We start from the raw sequence: 19562 nt of genomic DNA, 5'->3' as shown, positions 1-19562 counted from the left end.
CCACCCACCTGCTGTCCCCCACCCTTTGGCCTCTTCCTCCAAGCGATTTGCCTCCTTGCAGCAAACAGCAAGCAGCCTGTTTCAGTTTTAGCTTCATCAGTTTGATTAGCACAAGCAGCTGATTGTTGATTGGCTCGGCCTCCTGACCCTCAGCTGTTTGAGGCTGCAGGAATTGTCATTGCCTATTGCTGCCTCCACATGTCCTGTTTTGGCCTCTGTGCCCCATTTTCCACCCATTCCGATCCCCACTGCCCGCAACAGGCAGAAAATGGGGCACGTGGAGGCTGAAAATGATATGCAGAGGCTGAAAATGGGGGATGCAGAAGCGGCAATAGACTATGGCAATCCCTGTAGTCTGAAACAGCTGATCGTTGGGAGGCCGATCCAACCGACAATCAGCTGCTTGTGCTAATCAGGCTGTGCTGAAATTGAAACTGAAACAGGCTGTTTGCTGCAAGGAGGCAATTTGCTGGGTGGCAGAGGCAGTTATTTTTCTTCCTCCCCAAAAGGTAGGTGCATCTTATACTTCAGAGTGTCTTATACTCTGAAAAATATGGTATATGTAATAGATGCAGTACCTGGCTGATCCACAAGTATTCTGACCAGTTCGGGGCATTATTATTTAAGAAAGATTGAGTCGGGTTCAGAAAAGGGTAACAAGAATTTTCAAGGAAGAAGACCAAGAGAAATTGAATAATTTATTAATATTTAATTGTGAGAAAATGTGGAGGACAAGGGTTATCACACCATTCCTTGAATACCTGAAAGGTCGTCACGCAGAAGAAACAGAAGTCTTATTAATCCAGAGAATAGGAATAATTCATTAGGCAATAATGAATTTAAGTTACAGAGTAAAATAGAATGTTCTGCCATGGGATCAATTCTCCAGTGTGGTGATGAAATCCTTCCCACTGGAGATGTTCGAATGTAGGTTAAAACAGGCTTTAACATGAATTCCTGCACTACAGGAAGTACAGAAAGTAGATTGGACTCAATACCATAAAAGGTAATTCTGTGTTTATGATTATATGATTTTGTGATAAGCTACTATCGCCAAAGAAGCTAAAAATTACAAAATGCAGTATCTTTGCCATTCCAAATCTTTCTACTGCTTTCAAAATGAAGTGTTTCCCTTAATTTGAAACTGCCCTTTTAATTTACCAGAATACCTCGAAGTTGAAATGGGGGAAATTGTGTGGAATTTAAGATAAGACTCCCAGCTGCCCAGTGCCAATCAGATTATCCACTAAAGGCGCTTCTTCAGTGATTCCAGGAGATTCTTATGGCCAGCCCAGAGCACAACGGTTAAATTAGGAGCAAAAAGGCGCCTTGATCCCAATCACAGATCAGTTCAGTCTTTGGTAAGATATTGTGTTTCAGTCTGGATTCTAGGCACAGATTCAGAATAATATCGACCTACCTTCCAGAATGAGTTAAAGTGCTCTGAACGATGAGGAAAGCATGCACAAAAACATTACGTTTTCAATTTTACCTTTTCAAGAAAAGAAAAGAAAAATCCATGGATAAATCCTCTCTTCCTTGGAAGCATTTAAAGCTGCCTTTCCCAGCCTCTGCCTTACAGGTGTGTTGGCCACGATGGCTGGGAAATAGAGGCACCGAGTTCCAACACATCCGGAAGGTTCCAAGTCGAGGAGGATTTCACTGAGATACGTGAACAAGGCGCTGATTGGGAGCTCCTGCCTCTCTTCTGTTCCCAGCTCACCTATAGATTGAGGGGAGAATCCCATCAACGGTGACCTTTCAGCCCATGACTGAGAGCTCATGGTGGCTCTTCAATAGTAGCCAAAGCCAAAAGGGAGAGCCAAAATCTGTGGCCAGAAATAGCACTGGCATAGGGTGCAAGTCAGAAAAAAGAACTTGCTGAGGCAACTTCAGCTGGCAGTGCTGTGAAGTCCTGAGAGGAGATTCATAGGCAGACATTGATTTGATTGGCAAGTTCTCGCTCAAGGTCCAAGATGAGAGCATCAAAGTCTTTCAAATTGAGCCTCGGGCTAAAGGGAGTCTCTGCATCCTCCACCAGGGCAAAATCGCCCATGTAGACGGTCCTCAAAGCCCCCTCCTCGTCCTCCTCCTCCCTGTCACTCTCACTCCCTGCCACCTCATCGTAGTCGGCCTCGCTGCCTGGCTGGGAGGCTCTCAGGAACTGCTGTCCACACACACTCCAGTCTCCAGCATAACGGTTTCTTGGAGGACTTTCCAATCCCCTTGGGTGACTTCGAGTAGTGACGGTGGTCTTTGCCAGTGGCAGATCCAGGGGAGGGTGGCACTGACGACAGGCCTGCTTGGTTGGAAAGGTGCGTTCCCCGTCTTCCGTCTTCCTACGTGGCACTAAGAAGGAACGCAAAGTGAGGTAAGCAGGGCAAGAGGCAATGGGAGCTAACCCAAAGGGCACAAGGACACACAATTTCTAGATTAAGAAACCCAAAGCTTCCAATCTGTCTGCTGAATTCAGAACATAGCATCATTTTTAAAAAGAGGTGGCGCAGTGGGTAGAGTGCAGCACTGCAGGCCACTTCAGCTGACTGCTATCTGCAGTTCAGCTGTTCAAGTCTCAGGTTGACTCAGCCTTCCATCCTTCCGAGGTGGGTGAAATGAGGACCCGGATTGTTGTTGGGGGCGATATGCTGACTCTGTAAACCGCTTAGAGAGGGCTGGAAGCCCTATGAAGCGGTATATAAGTCTAACTGCTATTGCTATTGCTATTGCTAACCTCACAAATACTGATACACAAACCAACTGAGATATTGTAAGTCAATCAATTTAATATGACTATGTCTATTATTTGAAGCAAAGGCCTCATATGCATCCTTCCACCTGCTGGATTCATTGGTGTTACATGTGGCTTAGTGGCATCTTGTTCTGCCTAAGAAAGAACATTCCATGGTTGAAGTCTGGGACAACCTCACATCCTGTTCCAGATGTATTTATGCAACATACACGCATTAAGACCAAAGTATCCAATATTTGGAAAAATGCATACGAAGCCTTTGCTTCTCATGATATGTTTGTTCAAAGTATGTATTTATTTACTTACCTACTTATTTGCATTCTATAACCAGCCATATCCCCAAAGGCAACGCCCAGTGAACTGAGAGCACCAATTTGTTGGAGGACTATTACTTTGGTGACTGTTTTAATCCCTTTTATAGGGACTGATTCAACCAGTGATCATTTTCTGGTTTGAGCTTTTTGGGGAAGTGGATTATTACTTTGTTTTTTTATTATAATTTTGAAATGGCAGCCCCAACAAGATCACTGCCCCCCCACACACACACAGATGGGAATGTCCCTATTTATTTGCATTGCCATTTTACACATTAACAAAATTGGGGAAATATATATGCTGTGACCATAACATCCCTATTTTACCATTGCTCCAGCTTCCCATCTTTATGACCAAAGGCCAGAGGGGAAGGTTATTCAAGTAATCCTCCCTTCCATGTCCAGATGATATAGAGAATCTTACAGCAATAACTGCAGTTACACCAGCTTAAGTTAACCACACTTTGACTCAAAGTCTAAAACTATACCCAAGATTTAGAAATAGCTTTGTTTAATATGTTGTTTGGTCAAACTAATTGTCCAGATTACATATGCTTCTTATTTTATTCTCTAGAAATATCATTCATTATAGATTTAAGACTATCAACCAACTAACTCCGGACTGATCAAATAAGGAGACAAAGTACTATAAAGCTCAAAAGCCTAAGAAGAATACTCCACACCACATTATCATTCAACAAAAAGTATTAGGACTAATTAAGAGATTGACAGGAACCCAGCAACTAAAGCTAAAGCTAAATTTGCCCCCAAGAATGGAAGAGATGCCTTTGAAGGTCTTGCACATTCACCTGGCCAGGTCTGCAACAGGTAGTTTAACACTTCAAGATGATGTTTAAAATCTCTGGTGCTGGCAACAGTGCAATGCTGTTGGCCAGATCTGGAGGCCACGGTCCCACCTGCCCCTTGGCTCAGGAGCACAGGCCCAAAGCACACAGCCAGGTTCTGGGCATTCATGCGGTTGAAGGTATGGAAAGCAGCAACCAAACTAAGGTGATCAAGCAGCATTGTCAAAGTGGCCTAAAAATGGAAATAACAAGTTATTTCAGCCCATTTTGTCAATAACAAGGAAGGAAAGGTCTTAAGTACGACAATCAACTGCTGGGAAGACGTGGGCAGGTTTTCATGTCAACAAGAAAAGAGAAGAGTATTCAGGACGTCCCTCCATAGGGAAGTTCACTAATGATGCATTGTGGGAGGCTTTGGTGTAACAGAGGATTTTCAAAGGCCGATTAAGTCTGAGAGCGATAGACTTCAATTCTCCTTCTCCACCTGAGGCTTCCTCACCTTCTCAGCCTCTGGCAGGCAGTTCAGGAGAGCTGTTGTTGGCTCCTTCACTTCCAGCCCCACCGTCCTATTGGACATGGCCTCCAGCACCACCTGATAGAGGAGGTCGGTGATCAGAGGAGTGGGTAACTCACGCAAATAGTCCTTCAAGATCCCTGGAAAGGAGGAAAACAGAAAACAAAATTCAACCTTACCTTTGTTGTAGGTTCAACTTTCATCTTTATTAGAGAAGGCCGGATTAAACCCCAAATAGTGGTACTTCAAGATCTGTGCCACATTAAAGTTCCCTGAAAGGAGAATCCTGATACACAAAGAGCCGAGGTGGCGCAGTGGTTAGAGTGCAGTACTGCAGGCCACTTCAGCTGACTGTTATCTGCAGTTCAGCGGTTCAAATCTCACCGGCTCAAGGTTGACTCAGCCTTCCATCCTTCCGAGGTGGGTGAAATGAGGACCCAGACTGTGGGGGCGATATGCTGACTCTGTAAACCGCTTAGAGAGGGCTGAGAGCCCTATGAAGCGGTATATAAGTCTAAGTGCTACTGCTATTTATACGTGAGTGGGTTTTTTCCTCAGTGGTTGGATAAGGGAACAAAATGATAGCAGAGGGAGGAAGCAGACAGATTGGAATTGGGTACGTCTAATTTAGAGAGAAAAGGAGGACTTTTCATTAAAAGCAGTAAAGCATTAAAAGCATGATAGCAGTGCTCCAATATCTCAGGGGTTACCACAAAGAAGGAGTCGAGCTATTCTCCAAATCACCTGAGGGCAGGACAAGAAGCAAAGGATAGGAACTAATCAAGGAGAGAAGCAATCCAGAACTAAAAAGAAATTTCCTGACAGTTAGGACAATTAATCAGTGGAACAACTTCTCCCCAGAAGTTGTGAATGCTCCAACACTGGAAGCTTTTAAAAACAGATTGGACAACCATTTGTCTGAAATAGTACAGTGTCTCCTACCTGAGCAGGAGGTTGGACTAGAAGACCTCCAAGGTCCCTTCCAACTCTATTGTTCTGTTCTATTCATTCTGATCCAACACATTTGAATCTTTTGCTGCTCAAAACCTTACTTTCACATCATTCGTCAAACAATATATAGAAAGGAACAATAGAGCTGGGGCCCATCCACTCGGCCAACTTGGAAGTCGACCTGTATACACTCAACCTGCATAAGAGGAACTCTGTCAAGTCCATTTCCAGCTTCACTGCCAAAATAATGGCAATTGGCCAAGTCCTGAGCTGCAGCCCTCACTCCCAGCCATCACATGCTAACCCCGACCTGCCTTTTATCGTGAAAGGAAGTGGGCCAAGGCACGGAGGAAACATGAGACAGGAAATTTGAGCTCCCCTGGCTCTAGACTTTATAAAATATGCATTTGGATCCATGGTATTCAAAAGGGTGAGAAATAGCACCAAAATGCCTTGAGGTTTCCCCAATTAAATATTAAATATAACATTGTTCATATTTAGTCTCCATATCTTTAGTTGTATCAGCAATATAATCCCCAAAAGATTGTCTCTTTCATCAATATAAACTTTTTTGCACAAAAATATTGAATACGAATGCTTGATGTTCTGTCTCCTTATAACTCTATTTTTGCTTTATAGAGCAGTCCTTGAGATTTGGGAGGCAAAAGTCTGCAATTTCTTAAACCAGCAGTTCTCAAATAATGTGGTGCCACACACTTTGAAAATGATAATGAATTTGTGTAACACACCCAAATAAAACTAAAGGGCTCTTTCTTAGTGATTCTGAGAGCGCCAGTCAGTTTAGCATTGAATGAATTTCTTACCTACTCTTTATCTCCTGACCTTTCAGAAACGCAAAGTTGAAGTCCTGTCAGACTTCCATTCCCACTAAAGCTTAGTCCTTGCAAAGGGAAACTAAGTTCTCTCGTGGTTTCAGAAATCCTGTGTTGAGCTTTTGAATGTTCTGTTTTGAAGAGGTGGACCAAGATGCGCATTGCCTAACTGATAAGTCTGTGTGCACCTGCGGAAGGCCTGAATTCAGGAAAAGATTGGAGAAGAAAACCCAGTTTCCAGCAACCTACATGGGTTCTTCTCCAGCACCTGCAAGCTACCTGCAGAAGAATCAGCACCTTTCACATAAGAGAATTCCTTGAGCTTCTTTTAACTGTGATCTGAATTGTGAAGAGGAGGGAAAGAACTGCATAACAGAGAAAGGCAGAGTGGGTTCAAAAGGCTGGGTGTACAAAGAGAACCTCAAGAACCTCTATCTCTGTTGGACTTCACACAGGGAAGAAGTGTCATAGCTAGAGAGCCTTGATCCCATAATTGTGGTGGTGGTGGTGATGATGATGAGCAAATGTTTCAATAAGAGCAGTAAAAACTTCTTTTAATTGCCCCAGCAGTCAATGAGTTCCAGCGTGTTTCTAAATTGTTTTTTTTTCCCCACACTCCACATTGGCAATGTGAACTTGCCTACATGTTATTAATTCCAGAAGTCTTTCCAGAGTCTACTGGGAACTTTGTCAGTCAAAAAGTCTAACAAGAGTCCAGCTGTAGGCACCAACCTGTAATCACATTGATGTCTGGATAAAGATCTTCAGAAAGAACAACAGCAGCGCTATCTCTCTCAAAGGCATCACGCAACTCCTTCTTCACTGCTGCTGAGCCACACAAGCGATACAGGCCCACCACCTACAGAGAGAACAGAGCTGATCACCCGGATAAGCAGACAGTGCTGCAAGCAATAGGATAGGGAAGAAGTCAGCCATGCCTTAGTCACCTCCCGTTTCAATTACCATAATGCCTTTGCATGGAACTGGCCTTGAAGATCATCCAGAAGCTGTAACAGTCCAGTTTTGGATACCCTGCTGTGTAACCTGTGCTGGCCTGCAGTTGCTTTCCAGCTCCAATTCAAGGTATTGATTATCATCTTTATAGTCCTAATGGCACAAGGCTACGGTAGGTTACTGAAGGAAATGCCTCTCCCTGAGGGTATCTGCCTGCCCTACGAGATTAGACGGGGTGGGGGCATTTAAGTTCCCTCCCCTTAAATGTAGCCCATTGGGTGGGACTTGGAGGAGTGTCTTCTTGGTGAGGAACATCCTCCCACTGGAGATCAGAGGAATCTCTACCCTTTTAGCATTCTGAAAGGCTGTGGGAATCTGCCTCTTCCCCCAAAGCATCGGGCTAGTACATCGGGATGAACTGTGAGAATGTTTGGCCTGGCACTCGGAGGGAAGGTGCCTTTGTCTTTAACTATGTTTTAGGGATGGTTGTGAGCTGCCTGGAATCCTTGTATGTGGCAAGTGGCCACGTAGGTCCTATGAATAAATCTCACATGGATGGCAAACTACAAAAAAACGGGCATCTGGGTTGGGAGAAAGGAGTTGATCAGGTTGGGCTACTCTTATGTTTTGTGGTCTACACAAAACTTGGGAAATTGGTTGCTTTGGGGTGGAGAACATTCACCTTCAATCCTCGTTTCTCAATCTGGGTGACACATTTCTGGATTAGGAGTGGCACCTTGATGGCAGCGCCTTCTTTTTTCACCAGCTGGTTCAGCTTCACTCCAAAGACTTGTGGCTCCTGTTCAGAATTAGTTGGATCCCACTGACCCACCAGAGTGAGTTTGATGTAAAGAAGCCCCTGAGGCTCCAGTTGCAGGGCTAACTGCTGGGTCCTACCACCTGAAACCAGAAATGTTAGAGAATGTGATGACTACAACGGACCCCCCACTTCCCCAAACCAGAAAGTCCCATGCGGTCAATTCAGTCTCAGAAGCTCTTGAGATTATACCCAGCACCAGCATCTTGAGCAGGACTTGGGTCCCGTGCTATGCTGGCAGAAAGAAGAGAGACAACAAGAAGACAATCCTTGCCTGAGTGGGATCCCAACTCTTGACTTCCATCCCATCACAAGTTTAAAAGTAGCCCTGAATGATAAAGATGTTGAACTGAGGCTCTTCTCATGTAGCCTGTACTGAACTAGTGAAAAAAAAAGGATCTGATCCGGCAGAGAAGGAAGCCTCCTACTGTGTGGACAGGTGGGCTGCAAAGGACATTGTTTCTATCTGCAGCTCCTTAGAAAGCTACCTATTGGCACGAACAGCCTTCCTCACCTTGAAAAACCTGGGGCAGAATGATGGTGCCATGGCAGCAAACTCGGTTCTTGCCCACCGCAGGGTCACAGGAGAAGACCACCATCTTGAGAAGCTGGGCGTCCTCCAGCTCCAGCTGGAAAGAATGGTTGAGGGGGAGGACAGCAGCCTGGCAAGGCAGGAGGGCTGTGCGAGCCCTGTTGACGGAATCCACTTGCAGAATGCAGAAGAGTTCTCTGGCTTCAGCTCTGGGAGGCTTGAAGCCCTGGATCCCCAGCAGGTGGATGCTGACAAGGCCAGAGAAATGCTCCGGACTGCTGGGCTGCTCAGCAAAACTGTACGGCCAGAACGGTGACCCTTCGAGGCCAAGGCCTGCCTTTGCCTTGGCCGGAGATTCTGGGGAGTCACTGTCACTCAAATACCCCCCAGGGCCGGCCGCCTTCTCTCGGGTCACAGGTCGCGGAGCTCCCACACTGCTGTCCAGATGGTAGCGGCTGATGACATTCCCCGACTCCTTAGCAGAGGAAGCCCTTTCTGGCCCTCGGGGACGGGAGCTGCGCAGGCTCAGTTTCCGCCTCAGCTCTGGCAGCTTCTTCATTTTGATGGAGAGGCTTCGCACTGGGCCTGGGGACTTGGCCTTGCTGAAGGAATGGCTCTTCCGACTGGCGCTGGTGTTCTGGGCCGCCAGTGTGGCCCCGGCAGGACTTTCTTCAGGATCCACAGTTGCAGCAGGTACCTTTCCTGAGGAGAGAAACCGTGTAAGGCCAAAGGCCGCTCATCCCGCAGGGAACAGGCATTGCACCAAAGCTGCACAGGGTGGGAGAGAAGGAACTGGCTTCCTTCCTGGTGGCTTTTCAGAAAAAGGGACAACTAGAGAAGGCAACCCTCTTCTTCCCAAAAAAGCCACAAAGCAATCTGATACAGAATAAACGGTTAATGCAGGAGCAGACATTCCCCCCTTGTTTATTGCAGATACCCCCAAAATTGAAATACCACTTTAATTATTAATAGGAACACGAATGTCCATCCGGCTAAACTCAACAGTTTCAGCCAAAACTTTAGGTGGTTCTATGAATGATTGGAAACACCTACAACCAGCAACCCAATCAATGATATGTGCTGGTGGTTTCACTGAAAATGCTTCTCCCTTAGTGACGGCCTTAAATTCAATGTGCATTTAGGATAAACGGCATTTCAAGACATCCACTAGCCACTCCCAGGGGTTAGTGGGGCACTGCTGGGCGTTCAGAATGGATCCTTTCTAAGCACTTCTAAGCACAGTCAGCTAAACTAAACTCAGCATAACAGCTGTTTAAAAGACTGGGATTGTCTTCTCTATCCCTAACTTTCTTTAAAAGAAGAGATGCTCCCAGGATATCTTATGCCTCGGCATAAGAGAAGAAGAATCTTGCTCTTGGCTAAATGACATGCAACCAAATCCCCACAGTCCCCAGACTCCAACTCTCCAAAGCCACAAGTCAGTTCTCACGCTCCCGACGAAATGCGAGTCTCTGCTTAGAACCAACTCACCGCAAGTCTCAGACTGGTGGCTGCCCAGCACCTCCACTTCTTTAACGCCCTTCCGTTGGGTTGGTGAAATCTGCACATTATTGGCTGCCTTCATATCTACACTGCCCATATCTGTACGTTCATGTGGGACTTTAACTTCCGCTGGGTTCCTCTTCTTGTCCCCATTCTCACAACCACCACCACCCTTCCTCCCAAGGGAGGGGAGGTCCTCGTCCTCTGGAATTGGGTTGTACCAGATTTCTCCCTGGGAGTTGCCAGGCCTGTGGAGCCCTTCCATCGCAGTGGCGGAAGTGGGAGCTTCGTCGTCTACGCCTTGAGTCTTCCCTGCGGAGAGCACCCACCGGCGGCTACTTTTTTCCAGGCTCTGCAGATAAGCCCCTTGGTTGCTATATTTGGTGTTGAGGCCGGGGTTACCTGTCTCCGGGGAGGTGGCTAGCAAGTCAGCATCTTTACTAGGTCCGGCTGCCACGGAGCCAATGTCTTCCGGGGTGGGTGGCTCCGGGGAAAGGCTCCGGCGTGGCCTTCTCTTATGAGAGTCCTCTTGACTGCTCCAGGTGAACTTGGCCCAATTCTGTCTCCGTGACACAGTGATGGCAACACTTTTCTGGCCTCCATCAACCAACAGAACAGTATCCACCGACTTAGGTTCAGAAGGTCGATGTAAATCCTCCGGCAGCTCCAATGAAGGATCTACTGGAACAGAAGTTGATTAATTAATCTATCCAATATGGGCCCTTAGTATTTCATCAGAGAAATAAATAACTATGAATTAATCCTACCAAATAAGGAAACAGGAGGAGGAAAGAAAAGGGCCAAAGCCTAAATGTGACGCCTACTGAACAGAAAATGGAACCCAAATTCTGCTCATCGTAGACGAGGATTCATTCCTGCAACTATCTGAAGGGCTGCATCCTTTGATCACCTGTCTTTTTTTAATTTTATGTGATTTACTTTCTAGTCTGGAGAATGTTCAAGGCAGCCAACAAAAACTGATCAAAACAAAACAAAAGAAGGAATATTGAAGGGGGAATATTGAATCTTGAGACGGATGGAAACATGGCTGTCCCTTTATTCTGAACCGGTTTATATCTCTCTATCAAATTCTATCTCTAATGCCAAATTAATTGCACCCTATTGAAGGAATCAGTTCATAGTCTAGGCAAATCCCTATATATATTTTCTCCCTGAAAAATCCTGCAAACTGGACGTGTGCCAGATGAGAAGATGTCCCTATGTTCGAAAAGAAGGAAAGGGGAGATTGAGTGCACAATGACAGGGCAATCTAACATTGACACCTGAAAACATTTTAGAACACAATAAAGAGATCAGTTTTGAAGGCTTGCAAAAGTGCAGTAATCCCAGTAGTTAGCGTGGATTTGTCATAAACAAATCTGGTTCTCTATTTTTGGTTCATTAACTACCTTAGTAAACTGGAAATGTTATCATTGTGCAGGGTGGCGCAGTGGTTAGAATGCAGTATAGCAGGCTACCTCTGCAGTGTGGCAGTTTGGGTCTCATCGGCTCCAGGTTGACTCAGCCTTCCATCCTTCCGAGGTCGATAAAATGAGGACCCAAATTGTTGGGGGCAAGAGGCTGACTCTGTGAACAACGTAGAGCAGTGGTTCTCAACCTGTGGGTCAGGACCCCTTTGGGGGTCGAATGACCCTTTCACAGGGGTCTCCTAAGACTATCGGAAAACACATATTTTTGAAAAAATACAGAAAACGTAAAATAATGTTATGGTTGGGGGTCACCGCAACATGAGGAACTGTATTAAAGGGTCGCGGCATTAGGAAGGTTGAGACCCACTGGCTTAGAGAGCTGTAAAGCACCGTGAAGTGGTATCTACGTGCTATTGCTATTGTAAAATTTCTTGATTTTAGGCATGCCAGAACATTTCAAAATATACTGATCAGCAAGATTAGCAAGATACAGTAGTTAAATGTGGGCTGGATGGCATGACAATTAAAATAAGACATAGATATAAAAATTGTATCTAAAGAGTACTTATCAATGGTTCTTCAGCAATACGAACAGCAGTTTTGCAAGGAGCTTCACATGCGTTTATAAGGGATAGATAGAAGGAATGCTTAACCGAGGCCCGATTGAGAGCGTTTTAACAAACTGTTTGGTTTGGTAGTAGCAGCGCCTCAGATAGAAGGTCCGTACAGAGAGTGGCAAGGACAGCAGAGAAGATTACAGGAAGCTTGCTTCCCATTAGTCAGGATATTGCTCATAAGCACTATGTGCTTAAAGCTCGAAGCATTGTTAGAGACCCCACGCACTCACTTCAGGGTCTGTTTCTGTTGCTCCCCCCTGGGAGGAGACTTTGAAGTATTTATAGTAGGGCTACTAGATTCTGTAACGGTTTTGTTCCTTATTCCATCTGTCTTGTAAATTTGCAAGATTCTTTTTTTCCACCATGTTCTCTGTGTGGTATATGTGTGGGTATTTGGGTATATGCACAATAGTCATCTTCTGAGAGCTGAATGCAATGAAATTTCATTTGAATGTATGCTGATTAATGTACATTTAAAGTGACAATAAAGTTTTAGTCTATTCTATTCTTCTTCTTTGCAGATAATACAAAATTAGGTGGAATAACTAATATCCTAGAATAAATAAAATTCAAATTGATCTTGAAATGCTAGAGAAATGGGATGGAAGTAACATAAATACATTCAACAGACTCAAGTGCTGTGTTCAGTCAAGAAACAAAAATAAAATGGACAGATATAGTATGAGAGGCACTGGCTAAGTAACAGTACTTGTGAAAATGAAGTTGCAGTATTGCAAACTGAATATGCGCTAACAAGGTGTTGTATGACTGCAAAAAAGGCAAAGATATATTCAGTCAGAGGAAGCAATCCTTCCATTCTGCCCTGCATTAGTCAGAGCCCGTCTTTAATTCCAGTCACCAGCCTTTAAAAGATGTAGAGAAACCGAAAGGCAATGAAGATGATCAGAGGATAATAAACTAAACCCCATGAAGACAGACTGAATGTTTAGCCAAGGTATTTTGAATTGTTTAGCTGCCTGTACAGCACACGGCAACTGTCAAGACAGGATGTAACCAAGGATGTATAACCACTCGCACATTCAGCCCATTCCGGAAAGAATGCTACTTACGCACTATATGCAATTGTGTAAAATGATCACCATCTGCAAATTTGGTGCCCTCATCCACTCAGTCTCTATTCAGGAGGACTCTAAGCAAAAGGCTGAATTTCAATTCGAGTCCAGTTTCCTACTGACTGATAGGACCCCGATTATGCTGTCAGATAATGTAGTGCAGAGACTAGCAGACCTTCCCATCACAGGGAAACACGGAAAATTAAGTCTGAGCGACCTTTGAAATGAAACCTTCTCCGAGTGAAACAACCCTTCAGAACTTCTGATGATGCCAAAAGAAGAATTGGGAAGGATTTAAGCAGTAGGGAGGGGGGGGGGTTGGGGGAGGGGGGGAGCTTGGCCTGAAGAAATGCAGCTGAGGATTTCAAGAGAGCAAAAGCCAGGATATCTGTCCCAAACTTCCAGCTGCTCGGACTTCGTGCCAAGCTGGATTTCCTGTTGTTTACTGCATAGTCCCCTCCTTGGCCAAGAGACAGAACTCCCTTTGTAGCTCCTAAGAGACTGATTGCCCAGGAACAGCCCCATTGATTCAGGCATAACTCAAGGATGAAGATGCAGGTCACAAATCAGGAGAGATTGGATAAAGCATGAATAGTAGAATTGCCTCCCTTTTCAGAGTAATTGTATTAAACTTTAGAACACTCTATTTCATCAATCAAAATATTTGATTATATTATTTCGCTATTTTAAAAAATATTTTATCTTCATTGACTGGGGAAATTGTTTATTACCATTTCCATCAATATTGTGGAAAGTTCACCGATAAAAGCTGGGGATAAAAACAATAAACACTTAGATCTTGATAGCTTTATCATTGTTTTTACAAGCAGTAAAAACTGACTTCAGTTCAATCTGATATCTCAAAGAGATTTATAGTCATAAAAGAAGAAAATTACAAAAGAATGACCAAAAACAAGTTTAAAAGAGGCTTTTCCATATGGAGGAAAAATTAACATTAAATCAGAAAGGGGTTTAGTGGACTTGAATATATAACAAGAACTTTGATAATAACAGAAACAAAATTTCTCTGCAGAAATGTAGGATACTCTCAAGAAAAAAAAAATTCAGTTATCATAATTGGAAGAACACATTTAATTTACATGTCATGTTCAGCTTCTCATTTCTACAAGCTACATGATTATTACTTTTTATTTACAGAAGGAGAAATGAGGTTTAGAGCAAGATCCTTTCTCCAGGACCTCCTAGTGGTGTGTTTGTTTATTAATCCCAAACTAGCTACTTGGTTCAATATGACTGTAAGCCTCCCTCATACAAGTCATGTTGCTTTATTATTTCAATATTTACCACAATTTTCTGGACTTTCAGCAGAGTCTGTGAATGTTCATGGTGAAAGATCTAATGGAGAAGGGAATCTATATAAAGATTTTCTTAGGCCATTCTTACAGTGTCACCGAATGAATTTAAAAAAATGGCAATTGACATCTTCTGCATTCCTGCAGAATTAACACTCAATTCATCCAGCCATTTATGGATCTCTTGTCAGCTAGAGTTTTATTTGCAGCAGCTGGAAACCAGCATGTGCATTTTTGTTTACTGCTTCTTTTCTATCTCACCTTTCCCCCAGCAGTAAATGCAATGCACACCATGGTGTCCGCCCTTCTCTTACTTTAGCCAGAACCCACATGTCAGTGTGGGCTGAAAGAGAGGGATTTGCCTCAAGTTTACCCAGCAAATCCAACAATCAACCAGGGATTGGAAGATGGACTTCCTCAGTCCCTGTCCAACACTCAAACTCTTCTTCACACTGGCTCTTTGTGCCAATGGGATCACATGGTGGTGCAGGATGGCATAAGCACATAAGAGCCATTCAAGTGATGGTTTCTGGCACTCACATGTTCTGGGACTAAGAAAGAAACTATAATTTCTTTCTTTTCTTTCACCTTTTTCTTCTGTCTTTGTATGGGTTATGCTTGAGGTACGCTTGAGATGGATGAATGTCCCACTTTTTTATGATCATATTGTTGTAATTTTGTGTTTTTAACTTCTTACGTGGGGACTGTTTGGGGGAGTGTATGAGTATGCGTGATTCGGAGGACCTGCCGGGAGTTGCGGGGGCCACGGGGGTGGTTGAGGGGACCAGAGACACGGGAGAGGGTCGGGGTATTGCGGTCGTAACAGGGAGGGGCAGATACGGCGGGGACTTTAGGGCAGGCCATTACCGGGGAAGGAGGGTTCGCTACATTACAGAGATCCCTCCTTCCGGCCCTAGGAGTCCCACTCCAAGACCAGATGGCGCAAGTAGTCAGGACCCTGGTCTCAGGCTGTTGTCGCTAAATGCCAGGTCTGTTGTACATAAAGCTCCTCTCGTCCGGGACTTAATTTTAGACGAGAGGGCAGACCTGGCATGTATTACTGAGACCTGGCTGGGCCCAGAGGGAGGAGTCCCCCTTGTAGAGCTGTGCCCAGAAGGATTTCAGGTGCTGCATCAGCCGAGAGCCCAGGGAAGGGGTGGGGGTGTGGCCGCTGTTATCCGAGAGTCGTTAGTTCCTCGTAGGGTCCCTGCTCCGGAGATTGTCGGGTGTGAGTCTTTGCTGTTAAAGTTGGACCTCAAGGGTCAAGTGGGTCTGCTGCTAACGTACCTGCCTCCCAACAGCGTTGCAGCAGCCCTCCCCTCGCTCCTCGAGTCGGTAGCCGAGCTGGCAATTGAGTTCCCTAGGTTGATGGTCCTGGGGGACTTTAATTTGCCGTCGCTCGGTGAAAACTCTGATGGGGCGCAGGAGTTCATGGCTTCCATGACAGCCATGGGCTTGACCCAAGTAATTCGGGGCCCAACCCATTCAGCGGGACACATGCTTGACCTCGTATTTCTCTCGGAGCAGTGGATTTGTGATCTTGGTCTGAGGGGGAGTGACATCATACCCCTGTCGTGGTCAGACCATTGCCTACTGAGGCTCGACTTCCGGAGGCCAAACCCCCACTGTAGGGAGGAGGAACCGACCAGGTGGTTCCGCCCCAGGCGTCTTATGGAGCCAGTAAGGTTCCAGACAGAGCTTGGGGTTATTCCTGACTCTTTCGCCCACAATCCGGTGGAGACTCTGGCTGCTGCGTGGCACTCGGCAGCGTCGGAGGCCCTCGACCGGATTGCGCCACTGCGGCTCCTCCGAGGCGGCGGATCCCGGAGACCCCCTTGGTTCACCGAGGAACTCCGGGAGATGAAGCGCCGGAGGAGATGCCTAGAGCACCGTTGGAGGTCCGATAAGTCCGAATCGAACCGGGCAATGGTAACCACCTGCACCAGGGAATACACCAGGGCACTTAGGGCAGCAAAAAGATCGCACATAGCCACCCTGGTAGCATCCGCTGAGTCCCGCCCAGCCGCCCTGTTTAGGATAACCCGCTCCCTATTGAACAAAAGGGAGGCGGGGGAACCCTTGCAGGGCAGAGCTGAAGAATATGCCCAATTCTTAGCGGACAAAATTGCTCGGTTTCGGTCGGACTTGGACTCCACCCCCGCAGTTCCAGCCGAGGCGCAGGGGGACCAAGTAGAACAGCTCTGGGTTGAGTTTCAAGACGTTACCCCCGGGGATGTGGACAAGGCCATGAGAGCTGTAAGTACTTCCACCTGCGTTCTGGATCCGTGTCCCTCATGGCTGGTTACTAACTGCAGTGAGGTGACACGAGGCTGGATCCAGGCGGTTGTGACCGCCTCCCTTCGGGAGGGGAACTTCCCCGCCGCACTGAAAGCGGCGGTGGTGAGACCCCTCCTGAAGAAACCATCCTTGGATCCAGCTGTTCTTAATAGCTATCGTCCAGTCTCCAACCTTCCCTTCCTGGGGAAGGTTGTTGAGAAGGTGGTGGCCTTCCAGCTCCAACGGTCCTTGGAGGAAGCAAACTACCTAGACCCCTTCCAGTCAGGCTTCAGGCCCGGTTACAGCACAGAAACCGCTTTGGTCGCATTGATGGATGATCTCTGGAGAGCCAGAGATGAAGGACGTTCCTCCATCCTGGTCCTCCTTGACCTCTCAGCGGCTTTCGATACCATCGACCATGGTATCCTTCTGCGACGACTGCGGGAGGTGGGAGTGGGAGGCACCGTGTTACGGTGGTTCTCCTCCTACCTCTCGGACAGGTCGCAGTCGGTGTTAGTGGGGGGGCAGAGATCGTCCCCTAGGCCCCTAAATTATGGGGTGCCTCAGGGTTCGGTCTTATCCCCCCTACTATTCAACATCTACATGAAACCGCTGGGAGAGATCATCCGCAGGCACGGGATTAGATACCATCAATATGCGGACGATACTCAATTGTATCTGTCCGCCCCGTGCCAAATCAATGAAGCGGTTGACGTGATGAGCCGGGGTCTTGAGGCCGTTATGGACTGGATGAGGGTGAACAAGCTTGTGCTCAACCCAGAAAAGACCGAGTGGCTATTGTGTTTCCCTCCCAAAGATTTGGCTATTATTCCACCACTCAGGCTGGGGGGTCAAATTTTATACCCCTCAGAGAGGGTTCGCAACTTGGGAGTCCTCCTGGATCCACAGCTGTCATTTGACCACCACTTAACGGCTGTGACCAGGGGGGCATTCGCCCAGGTTCGCCTGGTGCGCCAGTTGCGACCCTACCTGAATCGGGAGGCTCTCACAACAGTCACTCGGGCCCTTGTGACCTCTAGGCTGGAATACTGCAATGTGCTCTACATGGGGCTGCCCTTGAGGAGCATCCGGCGACTTCAGCTAGTGCAGAATGCAGCCGCGCGAGTGATTGCGGGTGCACCCCGATTCACCCGCATAACACCTATCCTCCGCGAGCTGCGCTGGCTACCTGTCGATCTCCGGATGCGCTTCAAGGTGCTATTAATCACCCATAAAGCCCTACATGGCGGTGGATCTGGATACTTGAGAGACCGCCTTCTGCCAATTACATCCCTGCGACCGATAAGATCTCATAGATTAGGCCTCCTCCGTATTCCATCGGCCAGCCAGTGTCGGCTGGCAACTACAAGGAGGAGGGCCTTCTCAGCAGTAGCCCCGACCCTTTGGAACGAGCTCCCCGTGGAGATTCGTACCCTCTCCACCGTCCAGGCCTTCCGCATAGCCTTGAAGAACTGGCTCGCCCGTCAGGCCTGGGGATAGGATAGTTACCCGCCCGAATGATGAGTGTTTGTTGTTTGCTATTTTATTACATGTTTTGTCCTACTGTCTGTATTCCCCTTTCCCAGTTTTTGTGTGAGCCGCCCTGAGTCCCCTCAGGGAAAAGGGCGGCCTACAAATTCTAATAAAATTCTAAATTCTAAATTCTAAACCTCCCTCTCTCTGGCTGTAGGATGCAACTCCCAGCCCTCGGGGCCAGTTATTCCAGGACCCCGGGGCCAGTTGGCCAAACAGCCGGACCCTTCAACCGGCTGACCAGACCCCCTTCAACCCAGAAGGGCCTCGATCCCGGCCCCTTTCTACGCTCCCTGCAGTTGAAGCCCCGGCCTTCGCCCCACCGCTGGGGAGGCTTTCGGGAAGGGCGCAGCGGCTGCAGAAGTTCGCTCCGCTTCCCTCTGACTGAACGGGCCGAGAGGCGCCAGAGGCGCTTTCCGTCTCAAGGCGGGGGCCGGGGCGAGAACCGGGGGCCGCCTGGAGAACGGCTCTCCGCAATCCCCTTTGGAACCGGGCCCGGCCACTTGGGCTCCCTCGGGGCACCGCGGAAAGGCGGACTGCGCTACGCAGCCCAGCTCGGGAGCCTCTTCCCTCCCCCCGTTTCCTTGGCTTCTTTGGCCAACCGCTGCGGAGGAGACGCCGACGGGGCCCGCAGCAGCCCCCTCGGGGCACCCTGACTCCGTGCGCCCCGCGGGGGGAGAGAGAGAAGGGGGCCCGGAGCCCGCGCCGCCCTCGGGTACCTGGTTGGTCCTGGGGCGCGGCGGGCGCCGCCTTCCGTCCCCGCGGGCGCTCCTTGCCCCTCAGCCGGAGGAAAGTTTTCCGGAGCAAAGGCTGCGCCATCCTCGCTCAGCCCCGAGCGGCGCCGTCCTTCCGCGCCCCGGGCAGGAGAAGCGGGGCGGACCGTGGGACGCGCTCCGCGGGAAGCGCATTCCTCGCATGCCTCCTCCGCTCGCCTGCCAAGCCTCGGCGGCTGCGGCGGCGGCTGCTGGGGCTGCTGGGGCTCGGAGGGGGCGGAGGGGCGGAGGGGGGGCGGGAGAGGAGGCGGGCGGCGGTCTTGGTCCGTCGGGCGGTCCTCGGCTTCTGGCGCAACAGGGGGGCGACTCCGCGGCGTCTTGGAGAGGAGGGCCGCTTCCACGGGGGGAAGAAGTGGCCGTCCGAAGCGTTGCCCATCCAGGTCGCCTTTCTGGGCACAGCAGGTCCGGCCAGGAGAATCCTTCGAAACGTACCGGCCGTTTATCCTGCATCTGTTAGTGGCTGGGAAACCTTTGTGGGCTTTCTGACTAAAGTGCGCTCAGGTCCTGGCCATGGAAGGTCCTGGAGAGCGCTGGGCCCAAAAGAGGACCTGGAAGTATCCTACTCTCCCCCCC

At 47.9% G+C, this 19562-nt stretch overlaps 1 protein-coding gene across 3 annotated transcripts; it reads right to left on the bottom strand.

Annotated features, from left to right (window-relative positions):
* Positions 1-694: 694 nt before the first annotated feature.
* On the bottom strand, positions 695-19126 carry SYDE1 (synapse defective Rho GTPase activating protein 1). Of its 3 annotated transcripts, none has more exons than XM_087711102.1 (8): positions 18936-19123; positions 9962-10654; positions 8453-9172; positions 7804-8021; positions 6900-7026; positions 4369-4523; positions 3873-4101; positions 695-2349 (listed from the first exon to the last, which is right to left on the bottom strand). In XM_087711102.1, the coding sequence occupies exons 1-8, from the start codon at positions 19033-19035 to the stop codon at positions 1928-1930; spliced, it is 2664 nt and encodes an 887-aa protein (XP_087567228.1). In that variant the 5' UTR covers positions 19036-19123; the 3' UTR covers positions 695-1927. The 3 variants fall into 3 exon arrangements, with proteins under 3 accessions (XP_087567228.1, XP_013908114.2, XP_087567229.1); XM_014052639.2 differs by having other exon boundaries at positions 9962-10651; XM_087711103.1 differs by lacking the exon at positions 3873-4101 and having other exon boundaries at positions 2020-2349; positions 18936-19126.
* Positions 19127-19562: the final 436 nt, after the last annotated feature.

The sequence above is a fragment of the Thamnophis sirtalis genome, unplaced genomic scaffold, assembly GCF_051295495.1.
Source record: "Thamnophis sirtalis isolate CommonGarterSnake01/CBP01778 unplaced genomic scaffold, rThaSir2_p1.2 scaffold_3, whole genome shotgun sequence".
NCBI classification, from domain to species: domain Eukaryota; kingdom Metazoa; phylum Chordata; class Lepidosauria; order Squamata; family Natricidae; genus Thamnophis; species Thamnophis sirtalis.
Note: the sequence above shows the minus strand (reverse complement) of the source record. Positions and strands in the feature narration are given on the sequence as shown.

What these genes read in the sequence shown, in the direction of transcription:
- SYDE1 (XM_087711102.1), bottom strand. Translation starts at nt 19,035, where the DNA reads ATGGCGCAGCCTTTGCTCCGGAAAACTTTCCTCCGGCTGAGGGGCAAG. An exon ending in TTGAGAAACGAGGATTGAAG is followed by an intron (nt 7,027 to 7,803) that starts GTGAATGTTCTC and finishes TTCTCTCTGTAG; the next exon opens with GTGGTGGGCCTGTATCGCTT. An exon ending in GCCTGCCAGAGGCTGAGAAG is followed by an intron (nt 4,102 to 4,368) that starts GTGAGGAAGCCT and finishes TTCCATTTTTAG; the next exon opens with GCCACTTTGACAATGCTGCT.